An 18,776-nucleotide genomic window follows, 5' to 3' on the forward strand; every position below is an offset into this window, starting at 1 on the left:
TATGTATGAATCAACAACTCTAAGCAAGAAACGAAGGAACCAATGTGTCAAAGGCCTCAGCTGTGACACGATGGTTATAGGCAAATGTCTTGACCGTGCTCCTCAATCGTTCTGCCTCCTCCCTTCTTGCGGCAGCCTCATCAACGTTACCCATATCCGCGAGGACCTCCGACATTCTGAACAAAGATCTCGCGACTCGAGGGTGAGGGTCAAAGCTGCGCTTCAATATCGGGATAGCCTGTTCTATACACTTCCTACCAAACGATTAGATAAAGACGAATCTTTCATAGTATCTGCAGCTATCACTTACAGTGCTTTATTTAGATTGCCCTCTCTATAATAGAATGACGCCACTTTGTGTAGTCCCAGTCCTGTTTTGAATTCGTTGGGTGTTTCCTTCTGACAAATCTTGAGAGACTCCTTGGCAGCTCTCTTGGCCTCCTTAAACCTTCCTTGCGATTCCCTGACTTGAGCCAGATAGTATAATCCCCTATATCATTCGTGAGTATATGATGTTTGAGGTATGTAAGGAAATCATACTGTCCGTATTTCAGTGAACTCTTGTCGGTTGTGAATTCATGGATTTCAAGACCTTTTTCGATGAACTTCGAGGCAAGATCAAACTTCTTCATCCTCCAATAACAAAGTCCCAGATCCAAATAGGCCATCGCTGTTGGGGAGCCGTCATGTTTCAACTTTTTCTGACAGTCTTCATGGATCTCTATCGCTCGTAAGTGCAATCTTAAGGATTCTTCAAAGTCGCCTGCCTCCATGTAGACAATACCGATAGAGTATAAAGTGTTGCCAAGGAGGGGATCATCCGGCTGAAGCATCTGCTCTCGAATTGTCAATACCTTTTTGCAAAGTTCTAGTGCTTCGGCTATCCGATTGCACTCAAATCGAACACCAGCCAGGTTGAACAATACAGTGGCGAGCGTCAGCGAAGCTTGACCCTGATCCGGGCACACAGCTTGAGCAATCAATATTAAAGGCTCTGCCTCTGTGAACAGGCAGCGTTCTACCAGATACCTGTCTGTTGTGAGCATTTCCAACACACCAGGCACGCAAAGAATCTTGACAAAGGATTTGGGAAGCCTACCAGGTGCAAGAACTCAACAGTTCAGCAAGTTGAGCATTGTTTCGACTGTCTTTGAACATCTCGTTGTATCGTTGACAAAGGAATTGGACATGCGGGACGTAGGCATTGCACTGAACCCAGTTTTCCCACATTGGCTTGCCAGCAATTTCACGGGGGAATTTCTGATAGAGTAGAGACAAAGTGTGGTCGAACATTGAGATCCTCTCTGCGTTCGTCATTCCCGTCAAGATGACTCGCTGTACGAATCTGTGGATAGCGATGTAATCATCGGTTTGAGTCACCAAACCGTCGTCGGAAAGGCTCGATATTGCTTCGTATAACCTGTAAAATGGATTAGATAGGCAAACTATTGTTGAGAATTTGTCACTGACTCGTATGCACTCGTTATTCTGGTCGCCGCTTGACCTGTATTAGATTCCCACAGAAGAATGTCGGTGGGGATACGGTCTGGATCTAGGAAACACAAGGATTGCAGTAGAAGTTTGTTGCTTCCTTCCACCTTGCTAACTGAGAATGCGGTTGCAATGCTGTGTGGATATTTGCTCTTGCCATAATTGGACTGATAAATCTTATAAGCATAGCCATGGTAGATCTTCAGAAAGCGATCGATACGCAGATGTCGGCTACTTATGTAACTGCCGATGTGGTTCAAAGCCAGCGGTACGCCTTCCCATTCTCTCATAACAGCATCCATATGTTGATTGTGTTGCCTGACCTTGTGTTTGCCACTGATGCTATAGAAGAGTTCTTTGCAGCACTCAGGACTCAGTGGAGGAATTTGAAGTGTCACCGCAGACCAACACTCAGCGGTGGTATGACTTCTGTTGGTAATGATGATGTGGCCGCTGCCGCCAGACGGCCAAAAGTCGTTGATCTCAGATGGATCGTCAAGATTGTCGAAAACGACGAGCCATTTTACCCCTAACTTGTGTTAGTCGGTTGAAGATAGATAGGCAATAGCATCCATACGGGTGGTTCGTAACCAAGATAACAGTAGCTGGACATTCTTGGGCTCATTATCCACTGAACTTCCTGCTAGTTGCAGCATCATGGTGTATCCAGACAGGGCGTTAATAATTTTGGCCTGCTTATCGGATGTCACCCAGAGAAACGCGCCGTACTTGTCTCTATACCTTTTGCAATATTGTGCCACTAGCTCGGTCTTACCTATACCTGGTAGGCCATGAATGCTCACTACACAGAGAAGTTCAGTAGAGGATTCAAGTTTGTAGCGAAGTATGCGCAAGTCGTCTTCACGCCCAACAAAATGCTCGTTGAGGATGATTGGTATCTGGTCGCTCGAAAGTTGAATAGGTCGTGATACTAATGAAGAACGGGATGAATCACAGGAGTTTAACCCTTTGACACGCTCAGCCCATAACTTGACCCTTTCTATGGCCTTGTTGTGCCCTTCTTCAAACTCGACAAACTTTGGTTGTTTCTTGTCGGGTGCTTTCAATATTGTTAGCCGAAGGTGCAATAAGGTAAATCTATTGTATGGCATACCTTGTGGATACTTCTGAAGAATCAAGGCCAGCTGCAATAGCCCAATTGCCAGTTCTGCAAATAGATGACGAACGAAACAGTTGAGGAACTTTGATCGAAATCCTGTAATGGTTGATGATGGCAATGCAGTAGAGATAATAAGGTCTTCGAGCATAAACAAAACCTTTTCATGCGTCGTCCTTCTCTCATATGCTTGCTACCGAAACATTAACATGAATAACAAAATGAGCAGGGCTTGAATTCTCACAGCCAAAATGTGAGCTGTACTCCCCCAAATCATAGGTTCATACTCCTGAGTTTTGTCCAGAATAGTATCGATTGTCTCCCTGACTACGTGAAGGAAACTATCCAAAGTCTCTATGATGCCATCGATCCTGATGCTGAAGGTCGACCTCCCATTTGGGGTGCTGTTAATCGAGTTCAGGTGATCATATACCGCCCGAGATGTATTGATTGACCATATTGAGCGAGCTGTGTCTGGTGTGTGTTTCAACAGGTTTTCGAACTCTTTCCTTATGTTTTCCATGTTTTATAAATCCTGTTTCAGTGGTTTGTTAGAGGATTCTGAACAACAGATTAGAGCAACTAGTTGTTGGAACTTCCTAGATTCCTTAATCCGGTCGATGCCCGAGTTCCGCAAATTCAACAATAGGCAGAGATTCCTACCTAAACACTGGATACCTGATCAAGAACATTTTCAGCCTCAATTCAGCCGCTCGTTCTATCCAACTAAGGCTTATGGTGGGCAGCCATTCGCTTTAGACCTGCCACGTCCTGACGATTTGCACAATGAACATATCAGTGTAAGTGGGGCGCCAGACCTTTCTTTAGACGGTCAACCTTTCAGACAATGTAGGTTGTATGCCTTGGGCTCAATAATATCTTTTGTTTCACACTACGACTGTTGCTTGAAGTATTATACTGTAAAATTGAGCTATTTAAAGGGGTAGACGGAACGCATCAAGCAAGCCCTAGATGATCTCATCTGGTATCTACCTCGACGCTTCCTTGGGCCTGGCAAAACTTTCACGATGGCGACTGGTCCGAATATACAACTGAAAACCCTTAGGAGACAACAGTCATGTCAATTCGGTAAGCTTCACATGTCTAATCAGAGTATCAGAACCTGTCGGCTCACTATGCATAAGACCCTTCTATTGAGGTTTGTGAGCTGCACCTTCAGGACCTCAATAACGTCATAGTAGGTGACGTTGTTCCATACTGCAAGCACCTCCTAGATAGCAGGTTTCTAGCATTCCGTATCCTTACATCCCTCAAGGAGTCTCAGACGCTTTGGGAAGATATCAGGCCTCAGCCTCAGCCTGCGTCATTGTCATGTTGGTATATGCAGGCTGCCATATCACTTTGCAGGTTCGCCTCAGAGTATGACACGTTAACACTGATGTCAGCTACAAGTTTCCTGCAGGAGAAGGGCCTCATCTTCGCTGAGGGGGGACGCACACTTCACCTGGCTCAATACTTTGTGTTTTGGATGATCGGTACATTGAGTTCCTTGTACAGTGCAGTTACACCAGATCAAAGTCACAGTTGCTGGTGGGAGAAATTCACCATTGTTACAAAATGCCAGGCCACCAGCCATTTATTTTGGTGTTACTTGACATCCGATCTGCATCGTCCGAGAGCTCAGGGAGTCGAGTGGTCAGTGTCACGGTTTCTTGCAGGCTTTGGCGAAATACTTCCGACAGTAGACCGCGAAGGTCGGACAAGAGTGGGCGATTTCTTTCGTTTAGATCCCGGCCGGCTAAATGTACACATACTTCAGAAGACTCTTGGCTTTAAAGTAGTGTGGACTGACATCTTGGGGTCACATTTGGATGTCGATATCAGTACTTCTACCCTCTTCCTTTTCAGGCAAGCTACACTGTGCCTCCAAGAGGCAGCGAATGATGCTGGTGACACCACATTATTACGGAGGTGAGTTCGGCTGCAAACTTCCCAAGCCCTTTGCGGCCCGGCCACTAATCTTTATATCTCTACTGGAACAGCTGTCTGGATGATGAAATCATGAGCCGAGATGAATCGAGAACGTTAATGAGAGAAATCTTGCTATCACTTCACATTCTCTATGGACAAAGTGCACATTCAAGAGGGCATTTCAACGAAGATGAGGCATTTAAAAATGTGCCGCAAAAGTGGCGAGATAGCCTACTGAAGAAGGTGTGTTGTGAGCCCTGGCCATTTGAGGGTTTCGACCAACAACCTAAGCGGATTTACAACCTTCAAACCGATTTTCCGATTCTGGGCTCAAAGTTGCGATTCTTAGCGCTGGAAATCCAGTCACAAGAACCAAAAAGCCTGCGACAACTTTGGAAAGATAAGCGCAATACGCTGCAGTGGTGGACGTTTTGGGCTGTGATTACGTTTGGGGGTGTTGCGACTCTTCTATCATTGATCCAAACAATCTTGGCTGGGCTTCAATTGAGGGATGTCTCAAACGAACGAAGTCGAGGTGGTCAGCCAACAAGCAGTCTATCCTGACTGCATTTGACCGGTGAGCAGACATTCCAATAAGACCACGTCTAGGGTTTCACAATATAGAATGTTTTCAGTCACGGGATCGTTTTCGGCTATCACAAGTCCTACTCAGGTATATTGGAAAATATGGGGCAGGTTCTGTTCAAAGCAACTGAAACAAGGCTTGTTGGCATGATGTAAGATCCAGCCTGATTCAGTACATGAGTACATCATACCTAATTGTAAGGTTAAAAAGCAGTGCTAGAAGAAGACCCACAGTCTTTTTTATTCCCCCTTCAATTCCATGCTTTTGGGCTACCAGGATTATTATTACCAGTCATTTTCTTAGGCCGCTTCGCCAATCTCCAGCAGCGTAAGTAGGGAGGCATTCCGCCGATGGTGTCGCACTAACAATATATATTGAAGCCTCATTTGCAAGATGAGTCAAGACGAGGCCAGATTGACACAGTCGAAGGACCCTTCCACCCGTGAAAATTCCTCTGATAAGCAGCAACCATGGCGAGAACTGTACCCCTGTCTTGAAGCAACACTTGTCAAGCACGGATCATTCCACATGGAGACATCAACCGGAAAGATCCCCGACCAATGGAACGATTTAGAGAGAGGCCGCCTCCCAGCAAATCACACGGAACTACTTTCTAAATTGGTTCGGGAGAGATTCAACGGGAAGCCGTGGTACAAGAAGGAGGGAGGGGGCAAACGTTGCGACAATTGTGGCTGTGATCCCTGCATTTGCACCGTTTTTGAGGGTGGCTAAAACTTCAAACTGTACTTTATGACAAGTCCAATATCAGATTCATTTATTTGATATCATGCAATTGAACACTATGTGCGTATCGGTGCTTCAATAGCTCGAAGCATCCAAGTTTCTTGTTCAATCGTACCATACTTTGTCAGTAATAATTGGGCTGGGCGGTGAGCAACCTCTGCTAACGCTCGATGATGCGCATGACACTGCAATAGGCTCAAAGAGTAAGTCTTATCACATTGCAAGGTAACAGCTACCCAATTGAAGAGCACCGTGGGATACGAGATATGCAGCATAAGGTTACGAGTTGAACCGCAGATTAGCAGTCTACAATAGCGGTACCTACTACCCTTGGCTATAACAAGGCTTTACTGCTACACGCACTGTCTAAAATCGCTACCCTGTATTGACTTTGCCCTTTTTATTGTTCCCTCCGTACGACACGACAACCGAAGATGGGAATTGACCGCAGTAAGTTGGACTGTTCAATTTATTGCATGCTATGCATATTGGCGTTTTTTCGTCAGACAATATACTCCCGTTCTTCGTATCGCTGAAACAAAACAGGCCTTGCCTCTTTTCGCAACCCAACTTCCACAGTACATGATGTTGAAGTGAAAAAGGAGGCTGAAGCAAGTTGGCAAAAACGTCCAAAAACGACAGGGACCGTGAGATTTCTCTCAAGGCATCCAAAATTCGAAACTGAGAAACCATTCATCCTAAGTATCCCCCTGCCAAAAGATCAGCCAAAGTCGAACGCAATTTATGATAAGCATGACATCGAGATCGGGGATGCAAGGGGTGATGAGATCTCCTTCTCCCTAGATCTACAAGGCTTTGCGTTCCTGGAAATCCCGTCGCATCAATCTGCAGTATCGAGTAAGGAGGCAATCGAAGGAGATTACTTGCCTCAAATGGAAGAATTTCTAAGGGGATATCTGAAAGCGAAACGAGTGATTGCTTTCGATCATGTGGTAAATTGCTAATCTTGGTTCTGAATTCCAATAGTCTAATGAGACAACACAGCTCCGTCAAGTCAAACCACTTGGCGTGCCACATCTCAGGGAGGACAAGAGGCCTCCAGCTAGGAATGCACATACTGGTAGGTCCTTCATCGTCATATTGCTTATTTTCTCCTTTCTTGCGTACCGGATTGTGACGTATCTTGTTTCAGATCAGACCCCGGAGGCTGCTATGAGTCGACTGCAACTGTACTTCAAGAATGAAACAAGTGGTCTTGTCAAAGATCGGGTACGCTTTCTCAAGTAAGTAAAGTCCTAGTACTAAGATGAGATTTCGCTTGAACTTTTGTCTAGTATTTGGCGTCCTTTGATTGAACCTCTTGAAGACACTCCTCTTACTGTTCTTGATGCTCGAACATTATCTACTGAGGACTTGGTTGCTCAAGATATGGTCTATTCTCATTACTTGGGTGAGAACTACCAGGTCAGATTCAATCCAAACCAACGATGGTACTATTGGAGTCGAATGAAGAAAAACGAATGTATTTTGATCAAGAACTTTGACTCTCAAATGGATGGCATCGCGCGAGGTACCGCACCTTCATACTCATCACTATTCTTTCAATCCTAACGTTGAGAAGTTTGTGCGCACGCAGCTTTCACCGATGCAAATAGTCCCCCAAACTCGATTGCAAGAGAGAGTATCGAAGCCAGGTTTATTGTTTTTGGCTAGAACCAAATGAATGAGATAGATAGAATACATGAGGAACAAAGAATGAAGGAAACGGAATAAATTGTTCAAAGGATCCTGAAAGCCTTGGTTGTTCAAGGGACCTTGAAAGCCTTGCACCCAGTTTTAACAGACTCTGGGAGACCGTTTTCAGTATTGTAACTGTGGATAAGGTTTATCAACTCAATGTCAAGATCTGAGATTCTTTAGTTATTTATCAGGTAAAATCAAATACGTCAAGGTTCCTACCCTTTGGTCCAATAACCGACACTGATACAGGAAAGAATTCCTCATTCCCTGTAACATGGGATTTGTATGGACATTGGCCAACTGTCATGGTACTTAGCGGTTTTCACATCTTCGCGAATCACGCGACTCTCATGTATTACCTGGAACAATAATGTTTGGGGTGCCAGAAAGGGATGCGTGCAAATTTGAATCCCAACCAGCATAATCGCGCTTTTCAGGGCTACTGAAGAAGTGTTAGACTATTCCTTTCACCGAGATGTGAATACTATACGCATACGGTAAATATTCATCTCTATAGTCAAGCGCATATCGCGGAGCTACAATGATGGTTTTCTGGTCATTGAGTATGTTCTTGAAGAACCAGGTGTTGTGCAAGACTATTTCATCTAACGCTTGTTGTATTTCTTCTGGAGATAGAGACTTGCCTAGGTCCCTTTTATCACATTAATAATGATCATTCTGTGAACGAACGTCTATAGTAACAGCCACGGACCAAAAAGGGACAGGTAAATCGCCATGTAACTTACCAGAGTGCCTGAAGAACTTTGCAGACGTACGGGTTCTCTTGGAATGTATCTCTGTAGTTGTGACGGAAGCTAGCCAAGTCTGTCCAAAATCCATGATATGTTAGAGTGATGAATGTCTAGAGGACATGATGTTCAGTTAGTGTTCTTATGTCTTCAACCAAGATTCAACAGACCTTTTTAAATGTTTCAAAGAAGCTTTCGGTTAAGGCAGCTGGCTTGGTCGCATCCCAGATGTCTTCGATGGAAACATCACACCTCTCAGCTTGAAGCCATGATGCTACTTTAGTGACCCATTCGTCTGCAACGGCTTGGGCGTTCGAATCTGTCAAGTGATACTCTTTGAAGAATAAGATTCTCGTTGGGTTCAGGCGCTACAGGATACGTCAGCCGCGTTTCTTCTACACTCGGGCTATGGTCGTACTTTGATATCTGGATGAGACCCAAGCCAATGCCGACCGAAGTGTAACATTTTTTCACTGCTTCTGGCTAAGAATCCTGGGGTGTGGAATGTACTGAAGGAATGTTAGATGAGGACTTTTTCCATGTAGTTGAAATCTCACCCGCATGGGAGGACCATGTCCGTCACCTCTCCGCCATCATGGGAGGGTCGAAAGCCATATATACCGTGTGCCACCGCTGGATCGCGGATACTTCCACCAGCTAGTTTAGAAGTTAGGAGTGAACGGATACTTGAACAAACGACTAATAAGAAACACTCACAATCAGTACCTAGCGTCACATCTAACCATCGATAGGCTGCTAGACTGGCGGCCGAGCCAGTACTACTTCCGGTTGATGCTAAATAACCATCGCCACGAGCATTAAATGCATAAAAGTAGTCGCACCAATCTCCAATGACCTCTTGGCTGCCGCCAAACTCGACAGTTTTTGTTTTCCCAACGATTATCCCACCGAGGTCGATGACTTTCTTGACTATTTCAGTCGAGTATTCTTGAGCTGGATGAAGTCTGCGATATGCTCTGTTCCCACAGCCTGTGTGGACACCCTTCAAGTGGAATAAATCTTTTACTCCTACTCGCAATCCAGCGAGTGGCTGCTTGCTGGAAGGCTGAAAGTTCATGCGAGAAGGAACAGCGATACAAAGCGATGATAAACCAAAGGCCGAAGCATTCATGTTCTCGTAGCTATTTGAACATAAGCATTACGCAGTAGGAAGATTTTATACGACAGCCATGTAAAATGACTTACGTTTCAAAATCCGTCTGAGAAGGAGTGGTGCTGAGTACAAAAGCATCATGGTCGTCGGGATAAAGCCTCCAAGCTGAGTAAATACCACGACTGGAAAAGAAGTAAGGTCCGGGACATATCTCCTTGGAACGAGACTGGAGAAATACGGTTGTGCAGCCCCACTCGCTAAGAATACCCTGCACAGACTCGCTGATGGACGTGTTGTCAGTTAAGATGAGAATAGTGTTTAAGAAGGCGTCACAGAACACGTCATCTTGCGTTGAGTATTTTAGGCGGGCGTCTATCAGGTCGTCTTCCATAGATTGGGTTTTGCCGAGGACAAAACATGTTAAAGGTGTGAAATGGGCTGAGTCTGTGAGTTTCAAGCTATACTATGATTCAAGTTAGATTATTTGGTTCGAAAAAAGATCAAATATTTACATCAACTTGGCTCCGGATCGCAAATGCCTTTTCTCCAATCAACACGACTGTGGTTGTGTGCAGCTGCAGTGAATTTGGACTTTCGCTTAATTTTTGGTATTTTCGAATGCCAGGCCGGCATGTTGATATCAGACAAGAAAAGAGATGCCTGCTCAACGATCTAAAGCGAGGCTCTTGGACAGCAGGAGGCGCCGCTATTGGAATCCTTCGAAGCACCATGTTGGAGGGGTCAAAGATGGCATAACCCTTGAAGAAAATCAGATCAGACGAGGGTCGCTAGAACTTATGTACTGTAAGCCCAGCCCAGCCTGGTCACTGCTCCCGTTTCACCAATGTGTACAGGTGCGACAAAACATGTCATCTTTGTTTGGTGGCTGGAATGCGGTGTGTGTTGCAGCAAATATTAATTTTTAGGCAGGTACTTGAGCTCTACATAGATGGTGTACCCTGTACTGTTTATGCCGCGATTAACACAGTACATCTATCTACTGAAACGAAATTCATATTAAACAGGGTACAGCGAGCTTTGACCATAAACAACCCTCCAAGGTAACATTAAAAAATATTGTCATAGTGACTTTGTAAGCTAATTAGATATAAATTATACAACGTATATTTACCATTACAAGTTTACTGATAGTCAAGTTCGCATACATTCACAGCTGTTCCTAATGTCTCAAGTTTATTCTCTTAAAGCTTTTGTACGTGCGATATATATGTATTCCTTATCCCAGCATTTCCGCATTTTGTTCAAGATATTTCTCGATACCGCTGTTCAGATACCGTCATCCATACCATTTAATGCCTGCAACTCCTTTTCAACTTTCTCCCACAAACCAGCGACCCGATACGCGCAGAACCATGTATTCTCATTCATATCTTTCCCGACAATGATGAAACCCTCAGGAAACTTGAACGGGACTTGACAATGCCCTATGTATGATGGATACAACGGAGTGTCTCGAGGATTTGCACAAGCCGCTGAGAAGTCAGCTGAAAATAAACCAGCCTTGGTCCAGTTCGAGTAGGAGATCTGATACGTGTTCCCATTTCCGAAAAACACAGGTAACGGTGCGACAGAGTCCAAAACCATAGCTTGATACGCCTCCACTTGCTCTCTTGTCCTTTGCTCGTTCACTGCCTTGCGCATCTGAAGCGCTGTTTCTGCCACTGGCTGTTGCTTAAGCTCTTTTGCCGAAAGTAACAAGTTTGTGAAACCGAAACAGTTGGAGACAAATGGTTTATCTGGCACGAGAAGGTCTTTTTCAAGTGACTTTCGGAGAGACATTCCAACTTGGATCGTCACAGGCCGATCGGAATTGGACGGAAGGTGGGAGATAGCGATGCGTGACCACCAAGCAACAAGTACGTCGTTCTCTGTAACGAAAGGGTTATTGACTCCAGCAGCGGTGAGTTCTTCTCGTGCAGTAGCACGAAGCTTTTTGAGAAACCAGCCTGGTATACAGACCATGCGTGTCTCTTTCTTTGCAAGCGCGAGGCTGTACCCGTTCCAGGCAGCATAAGTAAGCATTGAGGCTGCCGTCATACGTTGATCCGCAAGTTTATGAGCTTCTTTGGGATGTTTACCGAATTCTGCCAAAGGATCATAGTCGAAACCTTGCTGTTCGGGTATTTCTAATCCGTTCATCGCGTTAACCCATCCTTCAATCAAGTCCTTCATTCCGAGAGCATCGCATGCTATATGTAGCCAGTGTAGTGTAACAAGTGTTGCATCTTTGAACGAGACAATGTGAAGACCGAGAATTGGCTGGTCTGTGTAGAGATAATCGTCGATGGAAGTGGGACATCCTGGGCCACAAGCGAGGTCTACTGTTTCTTCGGGATCGCCAACGATTGCTGGGTGAGTCGATGGTTTGGGTAGTCTCGAAGCAATGGGATGGTCGTCTTTCCTGATGTCGGTAAGGTTAACGAAGGTGAAGCCGATGGCTGGTCGCTCTTTTGTAAACTGCACTGGGATATGGTATTCGAGATAACCATCGTCCTAATAATGTCAGCACGTAGGACACAGTATTGACACCACATGATTGGTACCTTTTTCCTCAGTCGTCCTCCCAATTTCCGCCAAGTCCTCTGCGAAACTAATGTCTCAAGACTACCACGCAACTTCTCCGGATCAAGGACATCGTCGAATACTTTGAGATTGTACAATGCAATCCTTCGGTATAAAGGACTCTCATCCCAGACGTGTAAGGGGATGACCTGATCAGACGCTATGCGAGCAGGTGCGACAGGGCTACTAAAGAACGACATTATCCGAACTTGAGACTGGGAAAATGGTTTTTGAATCAAAGGTGGAGGCTGAGGTATATAGAATGGAAAGGGTCCTCTCGCCAATGACCCGCTCAGACGGGGCGTTGTAACTCTAACTGATATGATTTCAACGGTCCCGAACTTCCGTGTTGTACCCCTGCCCAGGTTGTAACGACCTGAACTTTGCAGTCTATATCCTAGGCGATTGCAGAAAACTCGGTAGTTGTCAGTTGGTTGGCCCTGTTAACTGTTGGTTGTTTGCTTCCGGGGAACAGGGTATAATACCCCCCCGCTGCCGACATTGAACCAACACGAGCCGGGGGCTAACATGATGGGCCGTTTCATACCCAAACCAGTGACTCGACATTTACCTTGCACCTTTGTCGCTGGTGAATACGGTATGTTGGTCCTGCGCCTTTTGTAATTAATGTTTGGTAATGCGAAAATATTCACTCGTTTCCAGACCCACTTCTGGCTATCCCCTGTCAACATACGAATATTCGTTCATCTCTCCAGTCCGAATGTCACTCTACCCTGATTCATTGTCCCAGACGTCTTGCCGATCCACCCCTTTCGACAAACTCAAACCATATAGTCCACACACTTCTGTAGACCAGAGGACAACATGCGGAAACTTTTATCATTCTCAGAATGGTGAAGTCTTCAGAAGGCCTAACGGGCGAGGAAATCGCCGACATCGCTTACGCCCAAGATTCTATCCCACCTTCAGGCCTAGGTGCGATATGCGAGGTCCTCATCTACGTTTTCGGTGTTATTTGCACTATCGTGGTAGCACTCAGAGTCTACGTTCGGATGTTCAAGATCCAGAACGATGTCAAATGGCGACTCAATGATTACTTGGCCGTGATTGGATTTGTACGTTTCCCTTCTTCACTGAGTTCCCCCCTACTCTCCAGCATCCGCAGGGCCAAAGCTGATGCCAGTACTTCATAGCTTCCATACATTCCAGCAGCAGTTCTCGGAGCTTTATCCGTCCACTATGGCGTCGGCGCAACAGACGAGTACCTCGACAAGTTCGAAATGCGAAACTTTATCACCGTCCGTGGAATGGAATATCTCATTCTATATGAACTCATCTACTACGCGTCCTCGACAATAACGAAGTTCGCTATTGCGGTCACGATCCTGTACATCTGCGTCGACAGACGATATAAATACATCATGTACGGAATCATGTGTATCATGACTGTCACTGCTGCTATATGCGTAGTATGGTTCTTCGTCAACTGCGTTCCTTTCCAAGGGTATTGGAATCCTGGAGCAGGCGAATGCAAGTCTGCTGATGGGTTCTTGAACTTGAGTTACGTCGGTACATCTGCTCAGGTGGCCAGTGACTGGGCTTGTGCACTGACGCCATTCTTCATCGTCTATTCATTGCAGATGACGAGACGGAGTAAAATCGCGGTCGTAGGAATCCTCGGGCTTGGTGTGTTGGCTAGTATTGCTGCTCTTATGCGCATCATATCTTATAAGTACATTGATATACGGAAGTATCCCAAAGACCACATGGGTAAGGCCTCCGGAAGCTCTTCGAAGATCTAGTACTAACTAGTTTATCCAGTGTCCCAGAGTCGACTACTTCTATGGTCGATCCTAGAATCCAGTCTCGCAATTATTGCCTGTTCATTACCGGCGCTAAAAGTCTTTGGCGGATGTCTAGTCAAGTCGATGAATCGTTCCAAAGGAACGCCTAGACCAGTATGTACTCCGATCAATAACTTCAAAACAATAATGCTAAGTTTCAACAGAAGTTAGGATACAATGAACCGACTCCGATGAACTCACTTGGTCCAAGTGGCCATGCACGGACTACAGTGTCTGTAAGAGGAAATTGGGATAGACTCCATGATGACGACTCAAGTGCAAAGCATATCATGGTCGAGAGTCAGATTCACGTGGATAGCAGTTATCGACAAGGGTCTTCTAGAGCACCGAGTATCGCCTAGCATGGAGTTACAACCAATGATTGTAGATTAATATGGAAACAATGACACAGACTGTTCTCACTACCGATTTGTTCATGTAAGTGAAGCACATCATCCGACAAACAGGTTTGTTATTTGCTCACGGTAAGCGAACCGGTGGTTGCTATATACCATCGTGATAAACATATGTACATAAAGAATATCTCCACACTGTCAGACCCCATGTAATCCAATCGTAGCTGTGAGATTTACAAACCAACTAGACTTGGCTATTATGAGGTGTTGATTACTTAGCAAAGTCCAGCCTTTGAGGGCTCACAATCACCATTCTTCTTGTCACAGCCATTGTAGCCCTGGCATTGAACCTTGGGGTAGCAGTTGTTGGAGTAAGTAGCCTAAATTCATTAGCCATGCTCATTCCACATCATCAGAGATACACATACCTTGTCGCCGTAGTTGAGGTTAATTCCCATGAGTTCACCACCGTTGACAGCAGTGGTTCCCTCCATGTGCACGGTGCGTTTGCAGTTGCCACTGCAGTTACCACAAGATCGGTAGACCTTGCCGTAGTTATTGGCATAGAAGTTGACAATGTTGACGTGACCACAACCATTGTGCTGAATAATCTTGTCTGAGGCCTTGTATGCACCACCACCGATGATGTTGGCTGTGCCACTACCCTTGATGGAGATGGCATCCTCGCAGACGTCCTCAAACCAGACGAATTCAAGATTGCATGAACCCTTACAGTACACGCCTTCTATCTGGTTCGCACCGATGATGACGTTGCGTAGCGTGGCACCGTCTTCAAGAACAAACACAGTATCCTTCTCACCTAGACATATCGTCAGTATGTATTACAAGAGACAGATTTCCACAGAAGATACTTACCGCCTTCAACCTGGCCGGTACATTTTACACCACGATCGTATTTGACCCAGCCTGCATCAAAGGTCTGACCTTTGGGAATGTACTGAGGAGCGCTGAGGGACTTGGTATCAGTGGGCTTTGGGAGACCACCGCTGTAGCCGAGACACGCAAGTGTCGAGGGCACAGCAGAGAGGACAGCAGCGAGGGTGGAGAAATGCATGATGAATAGTATTGCGATGGACAATTCAAGATCTGAAGTGAGTCTGATACTTCAAAGTAGATTTTGACAGGAAATAATATGGCCTTTTATGATCTTCATCAACCACCCTTTGATAGCGTCCACGAGTCTTGGCATGGACTCCGGATTATATCCCTGCCATGCCAAGGCTATTCTCTCCAATCGACACTGAACGAGGGGTGCATATCTGGGGTTGCCATCCCGATGGTACCTTCCAAGAAATTCCTCCACTAACGTGCCGGTTGTATGTAGCATTTTCTACTGAGTGTGTCAGTTAGAATTGACAATTGGTGGAAACAATTGTGGGTTGACGGTCGGAGCTTGTTCTTATGCTTGAATTCACTCCGATGCTCCGACTTCTGGATCGGGCAGGTGATATGTGACTGGGACTATCAATCGATGGAGATAGGTGCGCTTGACTGCCGACTTAATCGTGGGGTAGCTTGCAGGGTTCCACATGGGTTTGATCATGCAATCACTTTACCCTCATGTCGGAACTCGGACTCATTTTTAGCTGACATAGTGTTCCTCAACTTGAGATTATATGGTTTTGTTAAGTTGTTTTGAGTATTGAAACCTATCAGATACTTTTCCGGTCATACTGAAAGACATTGCGTTGCAACGTCGGATAAGCACTGTCATCATTGATGCTTTGCCGTTGTTGTGAAAAGACATCTCGTGATGTCGCATGAATCAACTTTCGGAAGAGGCCTTGGCATACTTGGCGACAGTCCGAGAGATGTTATTGATTCGATCGTATATTATTAATTGAAAATGGAAATTAATCAAGCGGTGAAGACGTCTCATCATGGAACAAAACAAGCATGGTAGGCTCGTACGAAGACGAATTATATCTCTCAACGAGTTCTTATCTACATAGAAGATACGTTCGTATTATGAACTACCTTGTCATTAGTAAGTATTCCAGGCGTTCTCATCAAGAAAACATAATCTTCTGCACGGCTGGTCTTGTACTTATCCGCTCCCACCAAGCCTTCACAGCTGGCCTTTCAGTAATGACATTGCCAAACCCACAGACAAACAATCTTTGAACCAAAGGCACATAGTAAATATCCACAAGCGTGAACATATTTCCAGCCATATAGTCTTTGTCTGATAAAAGTCTTTCTGCGACATCGAAATATGCTTCAACAACCTTCAGGGCGTCCGTAACGACTTGTTCGTTGGGAGGTATACCAATGAACTTCTTAGCAAACTTTTCGAAGGCGATACGTCCAGCAGGTTCTGCAAAATATTGCATCTCTACTGATTGTGCTTGTTCAAAGAGTGCCATGGCTTCAATGTCGGACTCTGAAGGGAGGAGAAGGAAATTGTATTTCTTAGATAAATATTTACAAATGGCGCGGCTCTCGTAGAGGGTGAAGCCATTGGAGGATTGAATTGCTGGGACTTTGCCCCATGGGTGACGGTTGAAATGGTCAGTCGACTAGACAAAGTCGTGTTAGTCATGAAAATAATGAGACATGTACGAAACTGTGCGGAGACGTGGACCAACCACTTACCTTCTGTTGTCCCTTGGCAAGGTCAAGAAGAACAAATTCATAGTCTGTGAAACCGCCTTCGGCAAGTGTTAGGCGGACTCTATCAGTGTTGGTCGAGCCACGAGCGCCGTAGAGAGTAAAGGCAGTCATTTTTGATGTGGTGAACAGTCTTGTGGATTGTCTGAGATGAAACATGGCAGAAGAGGGTGATGATTCAGAACAACACAGAGCAATTGGCAATGCTTTATATATAAATATCAAAGTTAAAGCCAACAAAGAATTTGCTAGGTTCCTCGCTTACATATCTACCAAGTCCGAGCTATTCATGATTTCCAATGACTTATTTGAAATCTAAAACAAAATAATCCCTATCATCGTGAATCCAACTCAAGGGTAACTCACGGACCACAGGTGACAATTGGCCTGTTCGCTCTTTCAACTATATCGAGTTAGTGTGTCTTCGGATCTAGGATCCTCGAGTCAGCGCTAATTTAGCGCTGAGAATCCTTTTGTGGATAACTCAAGTCTGGCTTCTTATTCGTCTGTTCGCTCATCTTTCTCTTTACATCTTCTCAATCATGAAGACAGCCAAGTCAAACAATAAAAGAAACAGTGCTGGCGGAAGGAAGGTCAAGACGGGGTGCGCGACGTGCAGGTAAATTGGGGCTTAGTGACTCCAGTCAGGGGTCATCTGTGCTGACTTGATTAGGATCCGAAAGATTAAATGCGACGAAGCTAAGCCTTTCTGTCAAAAATGCGTCAAGACTGGTCGTACTTGTGATGGCTACGAGTCTGTCTTTAGACCCTTTTCAAGTCCACCCGCCAGTAGTAGCAACAAAACAAATGTGACAAAGGCATCTTCAGAGTCTACAAGCGATAGAGTTCTTCTAGACCCCACAACTCTCAGCCGCTACCTCTCAACCAAGACCATCTTTGGTGTGGATATCAATTGCAACCAAGAAGCTGAAGAGGTACTTTCACAAAGTTTGAACGACGTGTCTATCCGACATGCTCTTCTGTCTCTTAAAGCTCTTCGCAACGACCTTGACTCAATGACAGCTGGCCTCGCTTCACCAGAGCAGCAAAAGCTGAGCTATAACTATGGTCTTCAGCAGTATAGCAAGGCTTTGACAGGTCTGGCATTGAACTTGTCGGCACCAAGCCCAGAGACGCTCAAGTCTGCCCTACTATGCTGCCAAGTTTTGATCAGTGTTGAACAAGTCAGAGGGAATTTCTCGGCTATGGGTGTTCACATCATCCGAGGATTGAACATTATGCGAGAATATCGCGCGAGACCATATCTACTGAGTACGGGTGTGTTGATGCCGGGGAACCATAAAGACTTGCCATTGATAGATGTCTTCATCATCAAATTCTTTGTTGCGCCTTGCAAGTTCTCTGAACAGCCAGCAAATGATCTCAACACCATGTTGACGCCACCTGCTGAGGTCTCCACCGACCGAAAAATTGCTCCAAATATGAGGCAGGGGATAAGAGAAATCGCCAACTTTGTTATTGAGTTTCTCAACCAGGTTTCTCTCACCGAATCAGAGCAAAGAGCTGCTGAATTGCTTGGGGAAAAGGGAACGCTTCTCAATTTATTGGATGCATGGTACAAAGACTTCAAAGCGTCTCAGACACATGGAGAACCTGCGACGGTACATGGGTGTTTCTTGAGAATACTATCCATGGTTATCAGAGTTGTGCTTTTAGGAACTCTAGATTATGTGTCAGACACTGATGGAAAACTCAAGGCGGAGAATGAAAGGATCCAAGCTTTGACCGATCAGATCAATGAAAGGCTCAAGGATTATGATATGCGTCAAGGAATAGAAGGTGGACTCAGACAACAGTCCAAAGTCTGAAGGTGGCTTAGGAATAGTCGGCATCTAGATCCTGGGTATTATTTGAGCTGGACAACGCAAGCTATGAATTAATAATAGCTCAAATGAGTCACATGCCGACCAGATCCCATAAATAGTGAGGAATTTATAATCAGACTC

The 18,776-nt window shown here is 45.2% G+C and overlaps 8 protein-coding genes across 8 annotated transcripts; 3 read left to right on the top strand and 5 right to left on the bottom strand.

Annotated features, from left to right (window-relative positions):
- Positions 1–19: 19 nt before the first annotated feature.
- On the bottom strand, positions 20–3,131 carry FSST1_010334 (tetratricopeptide repeat protein; the record flags this gene model as incomplete). Its single annotated transcript, XM_083233355.1, has 8 exons — positions 20–254; positions 311–490; positions 541–1,029; positions 1,100–1,420; positions 1,471–2,020; positions 2,069–2,551; positions 2,606–2,801; positions 2,853–3,131. 8 exons carry the CDS (start codon positions 3,129–3,131, stop codon positions 20–22), a joined length of 2,733 nt encoding a protein of 910 aa, XP_083080030.1.
- A 3,632-nt stretch (positions 3,132–6,763) lies between these two features.
- Positions 6,764–7,442, top strand: FSST1_010335 (uncharacterized protein; the record flags this gene model as incomplete). Its single annotated transcript, XM_083233356.1, has 4 exons — positions 6,764–6,823; positions 6,876–6,951; positions 7,024–7,114; positions 7,166–7,442. 4 exons carry the CDS (start codon positions 6,764–6,766, stop codon positions 7,440–7,442), a joined length of 504 nt encoding a protein of 167 aa, XP_083080031.1.
- A 582-nt stretch (positions 7,443–8,024) lies between these two features.
- FSST1_010336 (uncharacterized protein) lies at positions 8,025–10,067 on the bottom strand (the record flags this gene model as incomplete). The annotated part of the gene is made up of 8 exons (XM_083233357.1): positions 8,025–8,223; positions 8,318–8,433; positions 8,491–8,688; positions 8,739–8,829; positions 8,878–8,977; positions 9,038–9,462; positions 9,527–9,878; positions 9,953–10,067. The coding sequence occupies 8 exons, from the start codon at positions 10,065–10,067 to the stop codon at positions 8,025–8,027; spliced, it is 1,596 nt and encodes a 531-aa protein (XP_083080032.1).
- A 654-nt stretch (positions 10,068–10,721) lies between these two features.
- FSST1_010337 (uncharacterized protein) lies at positions 10,722–12,217 on the bottom strand (the record flags this gene model as incomplete). The annotated part of the gene is made up of 2 exons (XM_083233358.1): positions 10,722–11,948; positions 11,999–12,217. The coding sequence occupies 2 exons, from the start codon at positions 12,215–12,217 to the stop codon at positions 10,722–10,724; spliced, it is 1,446 nt and encodes a 481-aa protein (XP_083080033.1).
- Positions 12,218–12,868: 651 nt separating this feature from the next.
- Positions 12,869–14,184, top strand: FSST1_010338 (uncharacterized protein; the record flags this gene model as incomplete). Its single annotated transcript, XM_083233359.1, has 4 exons — positions 12,869–13,093; positions 13,172–13,748; positions 13,800–13,936; positions 13,987–14,184. 4 exons carry the CDS (start codon positions 12,869–12,871, stop codon positions 14,182–14,184), a joined length of 1,137 nt encoding a protein of 378 aa, XP_083080034.1.
- A 269-nt stretch (positions 14,185–14,453) lies between these two features.
- FSST1_010339 (pectate lyase) lies at positions 14,454–15,253 on the bottom strand (the record flags this gene model as incomplete). The annotated part of the gene is made up of 3 exons (XM_083233360.1): positions 14,454–14,558; positions 14,607–14,998; positions 15,055–15,253. 3 exons carry the CDS (start codon positions 15,251–15,253, stop codon positions 14,454–14,456), a joined length of 696 nt encoding a protein of 231 aa, XP_083080035.1.
- Positions 15,254–16,208: 955 nt separating this feature from the next.
- FSST1_010340 (glutathione S-transferase family protein) lies at positions 16,209–16,923 on the bottom strand (the record flags this gene model as incomplete). The annotated part of the gene is made up of 2 exons (XM_083233361.1): positions 16,209–16,718; positions 16,795–16,923. The coding sequence occupies 2 exons, from the start codon at positions 16,921–16,923 to the stop codon at positions 16,209–16,211; spliced, it is 639 nt and encodes a 212-aa protein (XP_083080036.1).
- Positions 16,924–17,351: 428 nt separating this feature from the next.
- On the top strand, positions 17,352–18,638 carry FSST1_010341 (Zn(II)2Cys6 transcription factor domain-containing protein; the record flags this gene model as incomplete). Its single annotated transcript, XM_083233363.1, has 2 exons — positions 17,352–17,428; positions 17,483–18,638. 2 exons carry the CDS (start codon positions 17,352–17,354, stop codon positions 18,636–18,638), a joined length of 1,233 nt encoding a protein of 410 aa, XP_083080037.1.
- Positions 18,639–18,776: the final 138 nt, after the last annotated feature.

Source organism: Fusarium sambucinum, chromosome III, assembly GCF_050947815.1.
Source record: "Fusarium sambucinum isolate potato_lamoka chromosome III, whole genome shotgun sequence".
Classification (NCBI taxonomy): Eukaryota; Fungi; Ascomycota; class Sordariomycetes; order Hypocreales; family Nectriaceae; genus Fusarium; species Fusarium sambucinum.